Source organism: Barbus barbus, assembly GCF_936440315.1.
Source record: "Barbus barbus genome assembly, chromosome: 44".
Taxonomy (NCBI): Eukaryota; Metazoa; Chordata; class Actinopteri; order Cypriniformes; family Cyprinidae; genus Barbus; species Barbus barbus.
In genome coordinates this window covers 12,570,249-12,590,909 of record NC_136722.1, presented here as the reverse complement: position 1 = coordinate 12,590,909, position 20,661 = coordinate 12,570,249, and the positions used below count along the sequence as shown (strand labels likewise).

Below are 20,661 nucleotides of genomic sequence, written 5' to 3'. Positions count from 1 at the left end.
TTTTCTTTACCTCTCTTCACGGTTCTGGCCCACACAAACGCGTCCTCCGTGGCGGGGAGTGGGGTTACTGCAGGAACGCTGTCGGACCTGGAATCCGATCCCACAGCTGGTGCTGCAAGGAGCCCATGCCGTCCATGGCGTCCATGCCCCGTTTCTGAGGATGGAAATGTTACGGCAGTAATCACTAACCAAACGCTGGCACAGCTGGCTGCTATAATCTGACCTTCAGTTTGTTAACTGAGGATCTTAGTTAAGACTGTTCTAAGCCTGTTTACAAAGGGAACAACATGATTATGTGAAATGATTTAGTTGTGATAATGAGTTCAGTATCACACGGCAACTTTTGTTTCTGAAAAAAATGCTGTTTTGTGACATGGTATGGAAGCTTGTTTCCACTTCAGATTAAGGACTAAAATAGGAAATTAAATAAAAAACGATAAATTACGATAAACTTGCAATTTAGGAAGAAACATTAGACGATATAAAAGTCACATTGTGAGACAAAGTGGCATACAAGAAATTTAGCATTTTTGATATATGAAATTGCAAAAGTCAGATTTAAAATGAAATGATGAGAAATCAAGTCGTAAAGTTAAAATGAGAGATAAAATCACAACTGTGAAATATGAATTTGAATTTGTGAAACATAAATTGACAATTACAAAAAAAAAACAAGGCACAATTACAAAATATAGTCGCATTGTGGGATATAAAATGATCATATATGAAATCACAATTCTCCGATTTAAAATGATTGTGAGAAATCAAGTTGCAATTGTGATATTTAAAGTCACATTGTGAATAAAAAAAATTCACATTATGATAATTGAGGGAAGTAAATATGCAAATACAAGTCACACTGCGAGATATAGAGTAAAATATGATATATAAAATAATTGTGAGGTATAGTCTCAATTATAGTCACAGTTGTGCTATATGAAATCACATCTGTCAAATATACAATGACAATTGCAAAAAATTAAGTTGTAATCACGTGGCAGAAAGATAGTGTGAGATATAAAGTTGCAATTGCAAGAAATTAAGCTGCAATTGAAAGATAAAATAACTATGAAATTAATTTGAATTTGTGATACATAAAACAACAATTATGAAAAATCTATGCACAATTGCAAAATAGTTACTCTGTATGATTATGAGATAAAAAGTCGCAATTATGAGAAATAACAATTGTGAGACATAAAGTTACAATAGTCATTTAAAATGGCAATTCTCAGATTTAAAATGACAATCCTGAGAAACCAAACTACTGCTGTGAGGTGATACATAAAGTCACTAACACCTTTTCTACTTTGAGGTGAAAACTGGCTTCCATTTAATTCTGTCACGCCTAAAGGTAAAATGTGTTACTTCCTGTTTGTGCTTTAGTCTTTTGTGAGACGTTTGCATACCTGGAGCAGTTTGCCACCTCAACACTGATTCCTTGGCATGGCTGCCCTCCACACTGAGGGCTCGGGCTGTCACACGCTCGAGTACGACACTGGCATGAACCAACACTGCCGCCATCACTATGACTGCAAGCTTTCCATCCTAACCAGGCTCCAAAATGACCATCCACAGTCACATTCCTCACCTACACACATACATAACCACACACGACAGAAAGAGAGCACATAAATAGTAAATGGACACAGAAACAAGTAAACAAAATATGAATGCAAAGAAATTATTTCTGCAGATAAGGTCACATTTGCCAGTTATTAGATTAATCCAAACTAAAATATAGCTTTCAGCATATTAGATTTGTGATAGCTGAAAATAGCTGGCCTCCTCTTTAGAAAATGAACACGCGTTACAATAAGCAAATATTTTCATTTGAGGCATTATATGAGAATGTAGTAATGAATAGCTAATGCAATTTTGTTATTGCACTCTGGTTATTAACATCTGAGGTATCAGATACAGGACGACATATTTTGTGAACAAAGGGAGAAGGTAATGTTGTCTAGCGCATAAAACACAATGAGTTCTGTGGAAAAGATTGTCAATACATTATGAATGGAGAAGAATAAATGACCCTTTGTGTGGAGAGAAATTGTTTGTGCTCTTTGTGTAACAAACGCATAAGAGAGTCACATTTCCAGTGTGGTGGAAAAGTAAAAACAAACCTCATTTTCAAAGGCCTCGCTTTTCCTTTAAATATAGATATAGATGGGGTTTCTGCCAATTTTAAGACAGGGATGATACAGTAGGTTAACGGTTTTTCCAGAGAAAACAAATGTGGTTCTTTATTTATTTCCATGCTGTGTCAGCCTCCAGATGGGCTTTGTGAATGAAGTGTGTCTCCATCTAGCCTTACTGTGCTCTACTACTGAAGTCATTTTAGATCTGTCACTCAACCTCAGACACCTGGACACAATCTTACCCTGCAGACGAATAGGCAAAAAAATATGTGGATATATTATCTAAAAGGACTGTGTCAAATGACCAGGATGTGGTAGTGTATGTGGTATATGAATAGGTACAGAAAAAGTTTGTGTGTGTGTGTGTGTGTGGTTGAATTGTATTTTATATAAAAAAGGATGATTAAAAATGGGTTTGATGGTTGTTGTTAGTAACAGGTTAAAGAACAGATGGACAAAGTCAAGATGGCAAAATTAGTTTAAAAGACAATATGCGCAGTCTTTTTTAATGACATGAATACCATATTGAATTTCACATTGAATATCACATCTGACAACAACCTGAACTAATCTTGCTATATCAAAAGAAGCTTAACTTATGTGATATATCTGAGAAATTCCTAACTTTGACTTTGAATCAAAACCTTAGGAAATAATAATACTAAATATAGCTGCAAGAAGCAATAAGCACTTAAGGTGGTCTTGGCCAACCTGGATGTATGGCTGATGGTTAAACACATCCAAATGGAGAATAGGCTCACAGACACACAACAAACACACGCACACACATTTTGTTGCAGAGATATATTTGAAATAAATGATGTGACAATACTTATTGCAAGTCTTCTCTTCTTAAGAGTTTATTTGTCATTTTCAGTTTTTACTGTAATCATAATCTGGCACAATTGTAAAAAAAAAAAACTATTTCTGCTGGATTTTTAAACTCAAATTTAAGACTTTTTTAAGACCTGCACAAATAAAATTAATACCATATAAGCAGGGTAGGCCAATGTCTATAGTACCATATTAAACTGTAAAACGATTGCCAAAAGTATTCAGATACAAGTTTTCACAAAAACAAAAAGTTTTATAAAATGATAAACTTTACATTTCAGCCTTTAAACCAGTTTTAAGAAAATGGATGAGTCAAAGTATTAATTATATTGATTTTAACAATTATTATCAATACATAATTATATAAATTAAATAACATGAATTAGGGGTGTACAAAATTGACAAAAAAATGATATCTTGATATTTTCTGGGATTTTATCGATAACAATAATTAGACAATATTTTGCTGAGTTTGTTATTGTGCTGGTATCTTAAAAATTACCACGGACAGCTGACTGTCACGTTCCCTCTCGGGACACAAGGAGCGAGGAGACGTAGGGTTCCAATAATCACATTTATTAGGAGAGAGACACACAAGGAGACGAGGAGCTTGGGGAGAGACGAACATCAATGACGTTTAAGACCGGACACAGGGGCTAGGAAACACAGGGATTATAAACACTGGGAAATATTCAAGGAAGAACAGAAACAGGTGTGGGGCAATCACATGCAGGGCTGGGGACACATTAACTACTAATTAAAGGGACGAGGATGGCCAAATAGGGACACGAGAGGAAGGGAAACACAAGACAAGGACTGACATTACGCCCCCCTCCGGAAGGCGTGTCCTCACGCCTAACACCATCCAATGGGGAGGGGGGGTGGGCGCTCTGGAGGCCTCCAGGGCGGTGCCCGTTCCAGGGGCCATGGCGGGTCAGGGGACTCGGGAGGCCATGGCGGGTCAGGAGACTCGGGAGGCCAGGGCGGATCTGGAGACTCGGGAGGCCAGGGCGGATCTGGAGACTCGGGAGGCCAGGGCGGATCTGGAGACTCGGGAGGCCACGGCCTATTTTTTTTCGGGCCTGAGGGGTTCTGTGGCCTTGGCCCGGCCACACAGGCTGTGACCCTCTTACCCCCCCCCAAAATTTTCTTGGGGAAGCTTCCCCCTGGGAGCCACAGAGGAGCGGGCTCTGTTGGGCGCTCTTGCAGCGCGGACTCTGTCGGGCGCTCTTGCAGCGCGGACTCTGTCGGGCGCTCTTGCAGCGCGGACTCTGTCGGGCGCTCTTGCAGCGCGGGGATGGACGGAACCTGCGTGGAGCCGGCACGGGAGGGCACGTGCGTGGAGCCGGCACTTGGGGGCGCTCGGGAAGCGCGGACACTTGGGGGCGCTCTTGCAGCGCGGGGCTGGACGGAACCAGCGGGAACTCAGGAGGGCTGGACGGAACCAGCGGGAACTCAGGAGGGCTGGACGGGACCAGCGGGAACTCAGCAGGGCTGGACGGGACCAGCGGGAACTCAGGAGGGCTGGACGGGACCAGCGGGAACTCAGGAGGGCTGGACGGGACCAGCGGGAACTCAGGAGGGCACGTGCGTGGAGCCGGCACGTGGGGGCGCTCGGGAAGCGCGGACACTTGGGGGCGCTCTTGCAGCGCGGGGCTGGACGGGACCAGCGGGAACTCAGGAGGGCTGGACGGGACCAGCGGGAACTCAGGAGGGCTGGACGGGACCAGCGGGAACTCAGGAGGGCTGGACGGGACCAGCGGGAACTCAGGAGGGCTGGACGGAACCAGCGGGAACTCAGGAGGGCTGGACGGAACCAGCGGGAACTCAGGAGGGCTGGACGGAACCAGCGGGAACTCAGGAGGGCTGGACGGAACCAGCGGGAACTCAGGAGGGCTGGACGGAACCAGCGGGAACTCAGGAGGGCTGGACGGAACCAGCGGGAACTCAGGAGGGCTGGACGGAACCAGCGGGAACTCAGGAGGGCACGTGCGTGGAGCCGGCGCGGGAGGGCACGTGCGTGGAGCCGGCGCGGGAGGGCACGTGCGTGGAGCCGGCGCGGGAGGGCACGTGCGTGGAGCCGGCACGTGGGGGCGCTCGGGAAGCGCGGGGTCGCGGGGGCGCTCTGGAAGCGCGAGTTCGCGGGGGCGCTCTGGAAGCGCGAGCGGCGGCGGGCTCGGGGGAGCCGCTGACGACGGCGGGCTAGCTTCGACTCGGGCCCGGAAGTCTCCCAGACACCGGTATATCCCCAGCCTCCAGGTCAATCCCGTGGTGTCTGGGAGGTTCATGGGGCGGTGGTGACAGGCCCCGAGCCGGAAGAGCTGGAGGATGACAGCGTCGTGCAGCTCCGCCTTCCCGGCCAGCTCGCAGAACTCCTCCGTGTACTCCACGAAGGGGAGATCCCGCATAACGAGTGCGCCGAAGCGGGCGGTAAACTCCATCGCCATGGAGGGGGCGGGAAAAAAGGAGCAAACAAAAAACTTTCAAAAACGGAAAACAAAACGGGGGAAAAGGAGCGCCGCTTACTTTGTGGGTCCGGTCTTCTGTCACGTTCCCTCTCGGGACACAAGGAGCGAGGAGACGTAGGGTTCCAATAATCACATTTATTAGGAGAGAGACACACAAGGAGACGAGGAGCTTGGGGAGAGACGAACATCAATGACGTTTAAGACCGGACACAGGGGCTAGGAAACACAGGGATTATAAACACTGGGAAATATTCAAGGAAGAACAGAAACAGGTGTGGGGCAATCACATGCAGGGCTGGGGACACATTAACTACTAATTAAAGGGACGAGGATGGCCAAATAGGGACACGAGAGGAAGGGAAACACAAGACAAGGACTGACATTGACTCCTGAATTTTTTTTTATATTCTTCATATTCTGTGTGGTCAGTTCACATCAGTGATATAAATTAATCTTTTCCAATAAGTTTTATGGTCATTTTTACCTTTAAGCCATTTTTTCTAAAAGTGTGCATCATCTTTTGAGTCAGTTTTGCATTTGTGCTATTACCAATCAAATGAAATCAGTATCAACAAAATGTTTCTTTGCAATGCATCTGAAGTGGCATTTAGATGTATTTACACACTGTTTAATGCAGCTCAGAGGGACATAGAATGCTATAACCTGCAGATATTTGAAACATAAAACATTGAAAACTGATGTTTGAAATTATTAAAAAAAATGAAGATACTTTAAATGTGAAATTAAAACCGCCAGCAGGTGGCAGCGAGTCACTGTTAATAAGTGAGTCATTGCGATTGAACTGAATCGTTTAAAAGGTTGATTCATTCATGTTGCTCAGACGCAAAACAGCGCTGTGTCTGTGTTTGGAGTTATTTTTGTTCTAGAAATAGAGCAAAAGCAGGAAATATGGTGTCTAAAATGTAAGTCTATTAATATTAACTTCTTGTTTACTGAACTGTTGCATAAAATCAAAATCACATTTGTAACCATGCTGACTTTTGAAGAAAAGACTGGCACTCTTCGTGTGATATTAACTATATGAAATGATATACCTTAAATATAGGCTATACATTTTCTGCCCCCATATCTTAAATTATGCGATCATTCTAAATGTATTTTAATAGACCGAATCGTGCAGTGAAACTCGTATACGCACTAGTTTAACCTCTGTTAACTGATTCATTCTCTGCCAGCCGGTGTCGCGTTTGGCTGAAATACACCGGTTTTCCCGGTAAAGACAGAACACAAAACAGCACAGCACCGGACTTTTTTAATGAAATCATAGCCTTTTGAAGTTCAATCGTCACATTCAGCCATATCCCAATCCTGGACTTTCCGTCTCCAAATTTAAAACCTCTTGAAATCATAATTAAGACTTTCATAATTAAGCGCTCCTGTTCAAGACGGCAGAAAGCACATCATGTTTGTTTTCTTTGTTTTATAAAAGAACTACCTTTTGTTGGTATTGTGAGTGCACACAAATACAAGTAGACCCTTTACAGGTCCGAATGATGTATTACTCTTACCTTTATCAAAAAAATAAATAAATAAATGACGGTGTAGGCTATTTTAATTTGTTTCCACTGAAAAAAATCCAAGTGTTTGCGCTGGTGCCTCCATGTCCTGCAGAGCGCGCTTTAGCTTCCACTCTCCGCACAAACTTAGATATAGGCTAGCGCACATTATTATTATAGTGCAGGTTTAACGCTTAAACTTTGTTATATACTTGAACTGTTTTAGTATATCTATAGATTTTATTTTAGGCAAGTCGTGATGATATGAGAAGGCTAAATTGATCAAACATAGGCTATGATCAGCTCATGCAGCTGGCCGCTTGGTCGTTACTTTAAAAAACTAAAACTTATAGGCTATTTAACGAACAAAAATGCTCCAAACGGTTTTCTAAATTAACTTAATAAAAAAACTAAACGAAATATAATAATTTTGCCATTACACACTACTGTTTCGGCTATTAAAATAGTTCAGTTTTGTATAAACTGTTTTAGGAGAAGGGGGAAAAAAAGACGGGCTCGGGTCGGACTCGGGCCGGTAATTCTGATAATCTGTCAGACGTGGGCCAGTCTAGGACCTGAGAGTCTCGGGCCAGGGCCGGGCTAGGGCCTAAATTTTAGGCCCGTGCAGGGCTCTAATGTAAAGAACATATAAAATGACCGATTTATAGTTGTGCAAATGCAAATGTTCAACTTTTTATGATAATTATTGACCCAGAGAGGCAAAGTTGATCATAATATTCACTTATACACTATATCTTCATATCATATGATAGATCTTCTCATTCTGATCAACTTTGCCTCTCTGGGTCAATAATCATCATAAAAAAATGAACATTTACATTTGCAATTTGAGGTCATTTACTATAGAAATACTGTGTTTTAGAGGCCATTTTCACTGTTATAGCACCACCTATGGTCCAATCTTCATGAAACTTTGCATGCTTGTTAAGAGTCATCTGTCACATGTTTTCAACAAGTTTAGCAAAGTTTCGAGTTTTCGTTTAGGTTTTATAGGCTTCTGGGTATATTTGGGCACACCCCTTTTTTAATGACCCTGTTACAGCTAACCAAAGGACAAAATTCAATATTTATTTGATAATTATCGATCTAGAGAGTCCAGATAATATTACTACAGTGGTTTGATCGAGACTGAGCGAAAAATCAGAGACTAGTTCACAAAAGTAGGTTTTTAACATAATTGAGAATATTTCATGAACGACTTGATTGACAGTATTAGTCCCAGAGGCAAAGTTGTTCAGAATCATGAGCTCTATCAAATTTTAATTTAAAAAATGTTTTGAGTCTACGACAAGCGGTTTAGGGGCTATGAGCGATTTCACATTTTTGTTCGCTGTAGCGCCCCCCATAGGACGATTGGGGCGAGCCTTGGTATGTGACATGAAGGCTGGACTACTATCATCTGACCAAGTTTCAGCTCTCTAGGCCTTACGGTTTGTTCTGCACAATCAGTTTTAGGGAAGAATAATATTAATAAAAATCCTAACAGTTACAATAGGGTTTCAGCACTTCGTGCTTGAAAATAACATTTGTTTCAACTATCAAAACATTCCATTGTTTTAACTTTTTATGGAATTGTTTATTACTTTTTAAATTAAATATCAGTTACAGTTACAGCCAAAAAACAAACAAACAAAACCCTTAACAAAATGAAACAAAAGAAAACAAAAACAAAACACAAAACATTCATTGCATGTTTGGGGAAATAAAAGGTTTGTGCACAAAAAAAAAAAAAGAGTCTTTCCATCACTGACCTTGTAAGAGAAGGTGAATAAAATTGGAAAAACAAACAAACAAACCAAACAGACCAAAATCACAAAAAACAAACAAAAAAACAACAACAACAACAAAACCCTAACAAAACGAAACAACAAAACAGTCATTGTGTGTTTTGGGAAGGTTTGGACCAGGGCTTAATTTGTGCCGGAACAAGCCGGATCCGGCACCTCCGAAATCCGATCTGGCACCTCATTTTGTCGGATCCCCCTCCTCACGCGCCAATGAAAGACGTTTGTGCTGACCTATAATGTGTATAATATGAAAAATCCTCTATAATGACCACGCTTGCGGCACATCTACATTTGAAATAAAGAGCCTGAGCGACATGTGAACTGCTCTGCTCTCACAAGACATAATGCACGGATCCATAGCCTATACACACTTTCTCAGCTGTGAATAAATGTTTGCAGGAATTTCCCTCATTATAAACTTGAAAGCTGAGGGGATGAGTAAAACTGTGATATACACACAGCCCCCCACCCGAATGCTCCGTTACCTCTCCCTCCTCTAATCACATGCCGGATCCATCACCCTACTTTGTTCCGGGACCTCGAAATTTACAAATTAAGCACTGGTTTGGACACAAAAAAGAGGCTAAACGTCATTGACAATGAAATTGGAAAAACCAACCAACCAACCAAACAAACAGAACCCCCCCCCAAAAACAAACCAAAAATCACAAACCAAAAAACAGAAAACTAAACAAAACAAACAAACAAACAACAACAAAAAACAGCAAAACAAAAGTAACTGCATGTTTTGGGAAATAAAAGGTTTGGACAAAAAATAAAAAGAGGCATCATGTCATTGACGTTGTAAGAGAAGGTGAATGAAATAGGAAAAAACTAACAAACAAACAAACCCCCCCCCCCCCCCCCCCCCCAAACAAAACAAACAAACCATAAATCACAAAACAACACAAAGAACAAAAAACAACAAAACAGTCATTGCATTTTTTGGGAAATAAAAGGTTTGGAAACAAAAAGAGGCATTACGTCATTGACCTTTTAAGAGAAGGTCAATGAAATTGGAACATTTAGCAGGCAGGATACAAATCTGCATCTTCGACCACACAAGCGCCACGGCTTAAAATGTTTGGTGCACATTTTTGATTGTTGCTTCCAACAACAAAGGACATCTGGACCTCAAAATGTGTAACCAATATGTGTAAACAACATGTGTGAAAATAAATCAATAGAAATCTTGCATTCTAGTGACTCTGAGACCGCAGCCTCCCACACTTTTACACTTCCCTGTTTGTGTTCAACAATTCCATGCTGCTTTCTTTAGGCAGCGTGGGAGGCAACTTGCTATTACGCAATAGCAAGGGGAAGTCGTGGCCTAATGGTTAGAGAGTCGGACTCGTAATCCAAAGGTTGCGGGTTCGAGTCCCCGGCCGGCAGGAATTGTAGGTGGAGGGAGTGAATGTCCAGCGCTCTCTCCACCCTCAATACCACGACTGAGGTGCCCTTGAGCAAGGCACCGAACCCCCAACTGCTCCCCGGGCGCTGCAGCATAAAATGGCTGCCCACTGCTCCGGGTGTGTGTTCACGGTGTGTGTGTGTTCACTGCTGTGTGTGTGCACGTTGGATGGGTTAAATGCAGAGCACAAATTCCAAGTATGGGTCACCATACTTGGCTGAATGTCACTTCACTTCACTTCACTTCACAAAATGTCATTTCTCAGCTACAGCTACAAGCTACAAGGTCTTTTACCTAAAGACCCTGTGAGACTGCCACAATGCCTGATATAGTTTATAGTATCTGTGTGTCTACAAATATGTGTGTGTGGATTGTGCTCTCAGAGCTGTGGTATCTCACAGAACACTGCATGTAACCTTTAGAACATGAAACCACGTGAAGAGCAAGTGTCTAAATATTTTCAGAGCCACTATATATGGGAGGGACGTGATGGATTGGACAAAGGATTCTGGGAGTGATCTACAGGCTGTGAGGCCTCAGGCAAGGGCACATGTCAGCACAAAGGAGTGTGGGAATATGAAGCCATGTTACCAGAGAATGCCATTCAACAGAAAGATGGCTGATGGCAAATTCTGCTGCGCTTTGTTTCTTTGCACACAAGCGCTATTTAATATTAGCCTTATATTCTCTTTTTGAGTACAGGAGGAGGAAAAGTTTGTTTTGCAATACATCAGATCTGCACTGTCTCAGCACTGTCTGTCCATCACCTGCAATGTTTCCTCAACATTGTTATAAAACACTTCTAAGAGTGTCTGCGGTTATAAGAAAAAAAATTGATCCTGCAAGTTACGGTTGAAGCGGGCACATTTGTCACTGTTCTTCACTGACAGACTGGATCAGCATCAAACATTTGGCTTTGAGGGCTGAGGCACTGCGTGAATGATTGAAGTGCATTCTGGATACTCACAGGACACCGTGTGATGCTCTGCTCCCATTGGCTCATGCTGACGCTTTCTTCCAGGGTGGTGCATTTCTTGAGCACCAGATCCCAGCCACAGTACGGATCCCTGGCCCCTACACAGGCACTGAGAGAGAGAGAGAAAGAACAGATGCTCATCGCGATACAAAAGTTTATGGCAACATTAATCAACTGAGACAAAAGACAAAAGAAGACAACTGAGACAAAAGAAGAGCAGAAGTGGAGAGGTCATGTAACGAGAAATCCAATTTTCCTTTATGAAAGCATACTGTTCACAAGTTTTACAATTGACAGCTTCCTTCCCAGTCCAAAAACATCATATATTGACATTAAACCACAAATACGGCTTATAAAATCCATTCTGATATCAGATAATTGAAGACTTTAACCATCAGAAACCTGAAACAAGAACAAATAGGTTTATAGTTTATAAACAACAAAAATCTAAATAAAATAAAATGAAAAATAAATAAACTTAAATAAAATAAAATAAATACAATAATTACTATTAAATTGTTAAGGTCCACTAAAAATACACTATTCCTGGCTGTGTGTAGCACCTACAGCTCTGCACATCCTTTTAAAGAAGGCCATGAGCAAGCATAGAGTTAATGAGAAGCTTCTAAATTTCACATGCAGAAAGAGCATTCACACAGAAGTTTTAAAAGTTAGAATGTTCTTTACAACATTCTATAAGACAAAGAAGGGTTGAAAAATCATCATGTAGGCCTAAATTAAATTCTAACACTAAATAGAACAAAAAAGTTGAATAACTTCACAAGTGTACCTCTGGGAAATAAATAGAATGGTAAAACATATCATATGAGCCCTTTAAAAATTTAAACACCTTAAAGAGCACACATGCTTCTTATTATAAGTATTGCTTGCTTTGGCATAACTTAATCTGGCAATATTTCCCTTGAGTGCTGGTAATAACTTTCATCAGAAACAGAGAACAGCCCTGAGACGCTCCGAATAGCTTTTCAAACTCATTGAGGACTATCACAGCAGTCATCGGCACGGATAGAAAGATGAAGTCAAGCGTTCAGTGCCATAAAGTTTGTATACGACAATGTGAATGTCATCAGTGTAAACCAGGCACTTTAAAACGACCCTGTTATGGCTGTTTATTCAAACTAAATTTGCATTCATTTTTCTTTTTGGTGTCAAAGTATAGAGGTGTGAGTAACTGACCTCTCCCAATCTTTAACCGCTTAAGTGGATAGAAAAAGCTCATCAGGCAAAACTCAGCTCATATTCACATAACTCAGCACTTTTCATTGGAATGCAAATGTGAGAGATGATGAACAGGCTGCCATCTCCCCTTATGAGCAGAGATTAGAGAAGTGCTCTTGATATAAAGGCCTGGAGGCACAATGTCAAACATGATGATTGTTCTTTGTTGCCCTCTGGCAGAGGATCTTTGTGACATTACGTTTATTCTTGTGCAGTGAAAAAAAATTAGGTTGCAGGCATGTATGCGCTCTTAAGATTAGTAGTATCATTTATCTTGCCAGGAATCAAAACTTTGGTATTATTAAAAGCAATCATGAAGTGACACTTGCATTTAACTTGTCACATAAAACATGCAATTTGCAAGGAAAAAGAATGAGTAACACTTCACAATAAGGTCCTGTTTGTCAACATTAGTTAATGCATTAAGTATCATGAACTAACAATGAACAATACTTTTACAAAATGTAATAATTTAGGATATTAATTTCTATATATACCAACATATTTCAGCAAGTCAATACAATTAACATTAATTATGAACAAAAATGAATGAATTAAAAGATGATACTTTAGTGGGACCAATTCTCACTATTAACTAGCTGCTTATTAGCATGCCTATTATTAACATATTGGTTGTTTATTAGTACTCATAAAGCACATATTCTGCATGACTGTAATCTACATCCCTAATCCTACCCAATAACTAAATTTAACAACTACCTTACTAACTATTAATAAGCAGCAAATTTAGGAGTTTGAGGCAAAAGTCATCATTAATGGTCGACTGCGTGGACGGCTCAAAGGAATAAGTGCGGACCTCAGTGTTCGAGCACCACCGACGGAAATGGAAAAACACGATATTCTCCATTCATTTAACAAATAAAAAAATATATTGCAGCTTTCAGACATGACTTTCTTCTCGTATTAATAGTTAGTTTGAAGCGGTTTCCATTGAGTTATTTTAATGCCAAATGTCCAACAATACATTATGAAAATAAAAAGAAGCAGTTTTTTTTGCAAGCAGATCAACCGGTAAACTGCTGGAAAGTCTAGATCCAGTAAGCGAACGCATTCAAACAGTAAGTTCAAAACAGCGCTAATGCAGAGAAAACACGGCTGATTTCATCAGAGATGGCAGATTTAATAGCACTCACGTACAGATGTCAGTAAAAAAAAAAAAAATCACCAAGCTATTTTGCTTAAAAGCACGGGTGCTTTATACTGGATGCTGGCTGAAGGTGTTTTAGATTAGTGGTTTAGTAAATCTGGATCCTTGATCCCTGCGTCCCCCTGTGCTCCTGTTTGGTATCTGATTTTTTTTTAAGTGCTGTAAACTACTAAATGTAATGTAGTAATGTTAATTTTCTGTGAAGCTGCTTCGCAACAGTGTATCATGAAAAGTGCTATACAAATGTGAATTGAATTGCAAACAGTTATTAATGAGTTTGTAAAAAAGCTACAAAATATAGCCTTGGATTTGATTTTACTCTTCAAGAGTTGATCAGACTGTGAAAAATAGGAATCATTGTTATTTGTTAATACTTTTCCCATGGCCACATAGCCTTTGTACACAAAAAGAAGAAAAGTTGTGTCAGGTGCAGAAAGTTATTATATTTTGATGAAAGCGTTGACCAAATGATAATTGATTATGGACGTGCCAAGCTCCAAAAAGGACAAAAAACAAAACAAAACTGAAGTATCCTAAAAGTCCATATAATCTGTTAATTATAGACCTTAATCAGGTTAGACACCATACTGAATTTAACATGGATGAGGCTTACAGAGTTTACAATGGAACGGATTGAATGAAGGTCATATAATTTTCACAACTGGTGTATTTTGAGAAATACATTTCGTAAGCTAAACAATCTGCATGTTGTTAAACAACAGTAGGCCGACAATCCATAGAACGCACCGTACTTCTATCCCTAACATCCACGTTTTCATTCCTGCCAAATTTGGTGCTAATAAGGTCTATTCTAGCCATCTAGAAACAACACCTTTTCTGTTCAGTTTTTGACATGAAAGTGAATAAATTATGACATTTTTCATTGTAGGGAAGCAGTTATGAATTTCTACCTTGAGTTGTTGTACATCTGTCTACTGAGAAGCAGCAGTACTCACTCTCTAGACTTGTGGAAGTTGCAGCGCATCAGGGGGATTTTGATGACCTGGTCTCTGACTCCCACAAATAGCTCACTGCGGCTGTGAAGGATGAGCAGGCTGCGGATTGGCTGCCTCTTCTTTGGGGGGAAAAGCTCAATCTCATCCAGCAAACAGCTGCCCGTTGTCTGGTTCAGCGGAGAGAGCACCTTCTTAATAGTGCCATAATCTAGAAAGCAGAAAGAGAAATTTGAGAACAAGTGTGTTAGATATTAGAGAGAAGGTAAGAGAGAGGGGGAAAAGAGCGAGGAATCAGTTTAGGTGATCAAGTGGGGCATCTCTGATGACCTGATGAGATTGAAAGGAAATGATGTCAGAGAAGCAGCAGTGGAGAATGACCTCAGATCTCTTCTATCACATGAAAATTCTATAAAGTGCTAGTTTGTCACCTGGGCTGTCATCTTAAATATGGATGTGCTATTTGGATCAGAAAGGGCAAAGAGGGCGGACTGACAACTCTCCAGAGAAGATTCATTATCTTCTCCAAAGGGTGGCTTTTGTGCAATTGAAAGGAGGTCAGAATTATCGGCTGAATCACCTTTTGAAAGTTACACATGCGGTCTGTGAGTCCATGGAAGACATTCATTGGTCTCATAATGTCACAAAGAGTGAACTGAATTGGTTTGATAAGCTATTTAATATCTATTTTATCCTCGCAATAGTTGCTGTTATTCTTCTGTTCGCTCCAAAGCGGCCTGTCAGATGTTTTATAGAAGCCATACAACATGTGGGGCAATGAACTTTTAGATACTACAAGAGCCACTGATTAGGTCCCTGCTCTTGTCAAAACAGACTTCAGTGCTCTATTTCATTCCATTCGACTGTGAAATTCCAGCTACATTCCTCACACTTCAAGCTATTATTGTCTGGCATGAATTGAATTGAGGCTAACTTTATAAACATGGGGCATAAAGGACTGTTTGCCATAGCAGAGGATTTATCTTATAGCGCCTCGCAAATATTTTAATCTTGAGTGCACGTCATTATCCTGGAATACATGGCAAGCGACTACGATGTTGAGCATTAAATGATAAATTCATCATTTACTCATCCTCATGTTGTTCCAAATGCATATGACTTACTTTTTATTTTGGAACATCAAAAGAAAAAAAAAGGCCAGTTTTGCATACAATTAAAATGAATGGGGATTAAAGTTTTCAATCTTCAAAAAAGACGCAAAAGCGCTATATAAAATTATCATAAAAGTGATAACACTGTGTGCACAATATTTTGTCATATGACAGCTTTATGTGAGGAACAGACCAGTGTTACCAATGTTAAAACTGTTACAATTTGTTTCCAGTAATTTAAATTAAAACTGCAATAAACTAAGATACAAATATAAGATGGAAACAGAAATGAGAAATACTGCCTTGGCAACTAACTGAAGATTAAGTTAACATTAAAATGACTAAAACTGAAATTAAAATAATTAATAAAATACATGAAATTAACAAATAAAAATACTAAATAAACAGACTGAAATGAAAGATATTACTATTGTTGACTGAAACATTTTACGCCGAACTTTGGTGTTTTCAGGAAAGAAGTAGAAATGTCCAATCTGTGAAAAAATCTTTCTTTTGAGTCAGATCTTTTAAATGAATAAGTTAAACCAGTTCAAAAACTTTTTTTTGTTAAGTTCTAGAAGAATATGAAGAATATGGACCTCTTTTAAGACCGGGAGCCATTTGTGACCATTAAAATTCTCCTTTTTCTGTGCCACAAAGTAATGAAGTCATACAGGTTTGAAATGACATGACATTTTGACAATGACATTTTTTTTGGGTGAACAATAATGTTTTTTCTTTTATGCTATTCAATTCCTTTAGTCCCTCACTGTCAGACTAGATAGACATTGTGAATGCTTTTAAATCAGCATGAGGCTCTGATTTCAGATAACTGAAAACAGTTGGTGTATTCCAGAAATAAAACCAAAGACACGCTGCTCGCCCAATTAGCAAACAGCTTTTAAACCCTGAGTGTCCTGTGTGTTTATGTTGTACAATTTAACAAGTGTCTCCTTCCCTTTAACAAGTGTTTATTTTACACTGTTCTTTAACAACAAGTGTTCCTGTTATTTAATTTCTGTTGACAGGTAAGTAGATGTTCAGTGTTTTTCAGCAGTGCACAGGCCAGAGCAGATAGACTTGGAGATTTCCAGCGCTCTGGTGTGCATCTGGATAGCAAATGACAGCTTACAGTACATTTTTTTCCCTATGTAAGCACATGCTGCCTTTGATGTTTTATCGCTGCTATGTGTCTAATGCATTTATTCAGCCTGGTGACCAACTGTTGTTTGCTTCAAAGACCAATGATTCAAGTGGACCACCAATTACTAGAGTCAGTTTTCCCCTGTGCCTCCCTTATGGCAATGCAGAAGTCTTCACTCGATGGTAAAAGTAACATTCTAATAAGATGTGGGTTTAATGAGAAGTCGGCCACCTGGGATTCTCTGACTACTTTCATATTACAGGCTTTAATGTTCATTACAGATTTTTTTTGTCTTTCTCAGATATGCTTTTTTTTTAACCATCCACTATTTATATTCTTGTTTGTTAGAGACCCATATCTGTCTTCAGTGTGAATCGACTGACAGACGTAAATATACAGAATGTGTGTGTCTACTTACATTACTGTTAAAAAGTTTGAGGTCGTTAAAATTTTGCTTTAGAAAGAAGTCTCATAGGCTCACCAAGGCTGCATTTATTTGATTAAAAATAAAAATAAAAAAATACAGAAAAAACTAAAATATTATTACAATTTAAAATAACTGTTTTCTATTTGAATATATTTAACATTTAATTTATGCTTGTGATACAAATCAGAATTTTCAGCATCATTATTCAAGGCTTCAGTGTCACATGATTCTTTAGAAATCATTCTAATATGCTGATTTGCTGCTCAAAAAAACATTTCTTATGTTCAAAACAGTTAGCATGAACACTGAACATGTTGAAAACAGTTATGCTCCTTAATATTTTTGTAGAAACTGTGATACCTTTATTTTAGGATTCTTTGATCAGTAGAAAGTTCAAAATAATATGATTTATTTGAAACAGATATATTGTAATTTAATGCATCCTTGCTGAATAAATATATTCATTTTTTAAAAGAAATGCATATATACCTAAAACTTGTCAGTTGAGACTTTTTCTTATTTCAACTTTATTTGACAAATTATCTTTTCTATTTTTGACAGTCGGAAATGAGGTTCTATACTAATCAGATCACTCACTATAAGCATCTGCCACAACTAATGGACTGTATTTGCAATTCTGCAGAAAGTAGTGTGCTATTAGTAGAGCATCTTATGCTGCAACTCCATTAACCTTCATCAGTAAAGTATATCTAATGCAGTGCTAATTTTAGACTATATTAAATGTGCATAAATGTTAACACTATGTACAGACCTCCTCTTTTTTTCTATGTAAAGGTGATGTGGTACTATACCTGTTGCTAGATAAATTATGTGATAGAGCATGTCTTTGCCCTGCACTACATCCACGGCCACATGGGAGAAGCGCACATTGTCCTCCATGAAGTATGGCACAGGAACGATGGGCTGCACCACCTCGTGCATCAGAATGAACTTCTGGGCGTCCTGCAAATTCCTCTCCGTTAAGTTCACGTAGGAGCCGTAATCTATAGTGCCACACTGCGAAAGAACAAGAGACATACAAACAGAGAGATGCCGATAAGAAAAAAAAAGATTAACGGTCTGTGAAGAAATGCGAAAAAAGTAACTAAAAGCTGTGGGTCTGAAGAACCCTTTTGTTGTATGAAATCATGATAATTTCTTCTGTAGAAAAGGATTTAGAAATCTGGCTAGCAGTTGTTTCCCTAAATTACTATTTTCCTCCCTGAATAAGATTTTATATGGAGAAACAAATTAGCTGGCCTCACAAAACCTGCACTCTCTCTTGGATCACATATAATCAACATCAATCAGCTGGAGATCAACTCAGGCATAATTCTACTCAAATGGGGTGCATGTTGGTCTTTCAAGAACAGAATATACGGCAAGCCATTTTCCATCAATGTTGGAAGCCATAAATTTGAAGCTCGTAAATCTGGCCTCAACAACATGGAAAAATGCTTGATGAAGATGTCACAGCAAGCTAGATAAAGTGGGGCTCCTGTACATCATGAATCCTTGTGGTTCAAAGAGAAAAATAATGAAGTAAAAGACTTTCACGTGGACTTCGGAAACTTAATCATCAGGTCACAGAGATCGGCTTCAATAAGCCAGACGAGAAAGTCTGATTCAGCTGATCCAAAAAAGAAGTCCATGCTGATCAGACAGTTTTTAAAGGGTTTAGATATGGTAGTCAAGTCATTTTAATGTGGTCATTACCAGGCACGCATAGAATCTTCACCTAATTCCAACAGAAAGCACTGAAGATTTTCAAAGAATGTGAACACGTCGTTCAAAGCATCAGTCACTTGTGTGTTTGTTATTAGAGGTGAAATATAATCGTACTATGTTGAAATTCATTCCGGAGAATTTCACTCAAAATCAGCATAGAAAATCTAAATAAAAAGGCTTCAGAGTCAATCTGGGCCTGGTCATGGATCTCACGCCGCATTAAAACACATTTAACTGCTTTAGATTAACCTTCTAACAATTACCAGCAATTTCTGACCACTAGAGTTTGACCACAAATTTAGATTTCTGAAAAAAGTCTTGAAACTATGCACTTCAGACTCAATGTGAAGTTTCTGGCAATACTCCTAAGGAGATGAATACCGGTTTTATTAGCTCTTATCATTGTAATTGTCCAGCCAAAAATGTTATAAGCTGGCAACTTTATTAATAAATTCATGTACATTACAAAGACATGGAAATGGAGGCAAATTAACGACCATGAGAGAGGCTTGAGGAACCGTGGCCCCTCCGCTATCATCGACAATATCAGACTTTATGTTTTGGATAATTGGACAATGCTCAGAAAAATAAAAATTCACCTCACATATTCTTTTTTTTTCCGGAGTATAATCAGGCAAACACACGAGGCAATAAAACCAAAAACATCAGTCACCATCTTGTTTTAATTGGGCACAGATAGGTGGTAGTTGAGGTGAGAAAGTCAATTCTTTTTTTGGTTGTTTACCGCTGAAGTGCTGCCAACAGAAAGAGACCTGGCACTTTTCACAAATACCGTATTATGTGGCATTAGAGCAGCAGAGCAGTGTTAATTTTGGCAGGCATTTTTGATTTAGTCTTAGTCTTTATCTTGAGACGAAAATGCTTAATAGTCTTAGTCACATTTTAGTCATTTGAGTCTTTCATAGTTTTAGTCTAGTTTTAGTCAACAAAAAGTCATTGCATTTTTGTCAACTTTTAGTCATTACTTTTAGTCAAACTGCAGTTACCAACATTTATTTTGGTAGCTATTTTATATGTAGTATTCAAACAAAAATAATCATAAATACTTCTCTCTTTAGACCAAATCAATTTTGAATCAAGGATTGAATTTGGGAAAACTGGAATAAATTTTCATTTTTTGGTAGAGATATAAATTAAACTCTAAACATTTTTTAGATACAGTAGGTTTACTTAAGTATATATTTATTTAACATCTTTTGTTGGTTAACATTTATGACAGATAATTAGGAATGCTGTCCATTTAAGACGGAAGGTATGTATGTAATAGCCTACTGACATACATTCAGTTTTCACCCACCTGTTTAAGCTCACTTAAACCATAACGGACTGTATTTCCGTGAGATACTGTACATGAAAGACATGTGGACTGCTGTGTGTGTATTTGAGCACTGAGAACTGATCGCGCGCTGTATGAGAACTGAAGAAGTAGAGCGCGCGCGAGAGAGAGCACTTCTATCAGCGCGTTTCCGCCTATCGCACCTTCACTAACTTTAAGTTAATTGACAATGAATTGTGACTCCCGGGAAAAACGGGACGTCTGGTCACCCACTCCCTAACCTTTCGGTTGCTGAGGCCATTGTTTCAGATCGCTAGTTCGCGTTTTGGTAGCCTATCCGTCCACTGCGGCTGCCATACTTAGACTAGATATGCAAATGCACCTTATCCAATGACAGAGACGCACATTTTGAAAGACAAGACAGTTAGCTTAGCCTAT

The 20,661-nt window shown here is 39.4% G+C and overlaps 1 protein-coding gene across 1 annotated transcript in view; it reads right to left on the bottom strand.

The window, feature by feature from the left end:
* The window catches only part of LOC306862952 (semaphorin-5A-like), a 163,419-nt gene that overhangs the window by 45,578 nt on the left and 97,180 nt on the right, over positions 1-20,661 (bottom strand). Inside the window, exons 10-14 of the mRNA XM_079406065.1 lie at positions 18,011-18,215; positions 14,519-14,726; positions 11,147-11,264; positions 1,410-1,591; positions 11-154 (exon numbers count right to left, since the gene is read on the bottom strand). Coding sequence (XP_079262191.1) covers positions 11-154; positions 1,410-1,591; positions 11,147-11,264; positions 14,519-14,726; positions 18,011-18,215 — 857 coding nt within the window. The remainder of the gene's footprint in view (positions 1-10; positions 155-1,409; positions 1,592-11,146; positions 11,265-14,518; positions 14,727-18,010; positions 18,216-20,661) is intronic.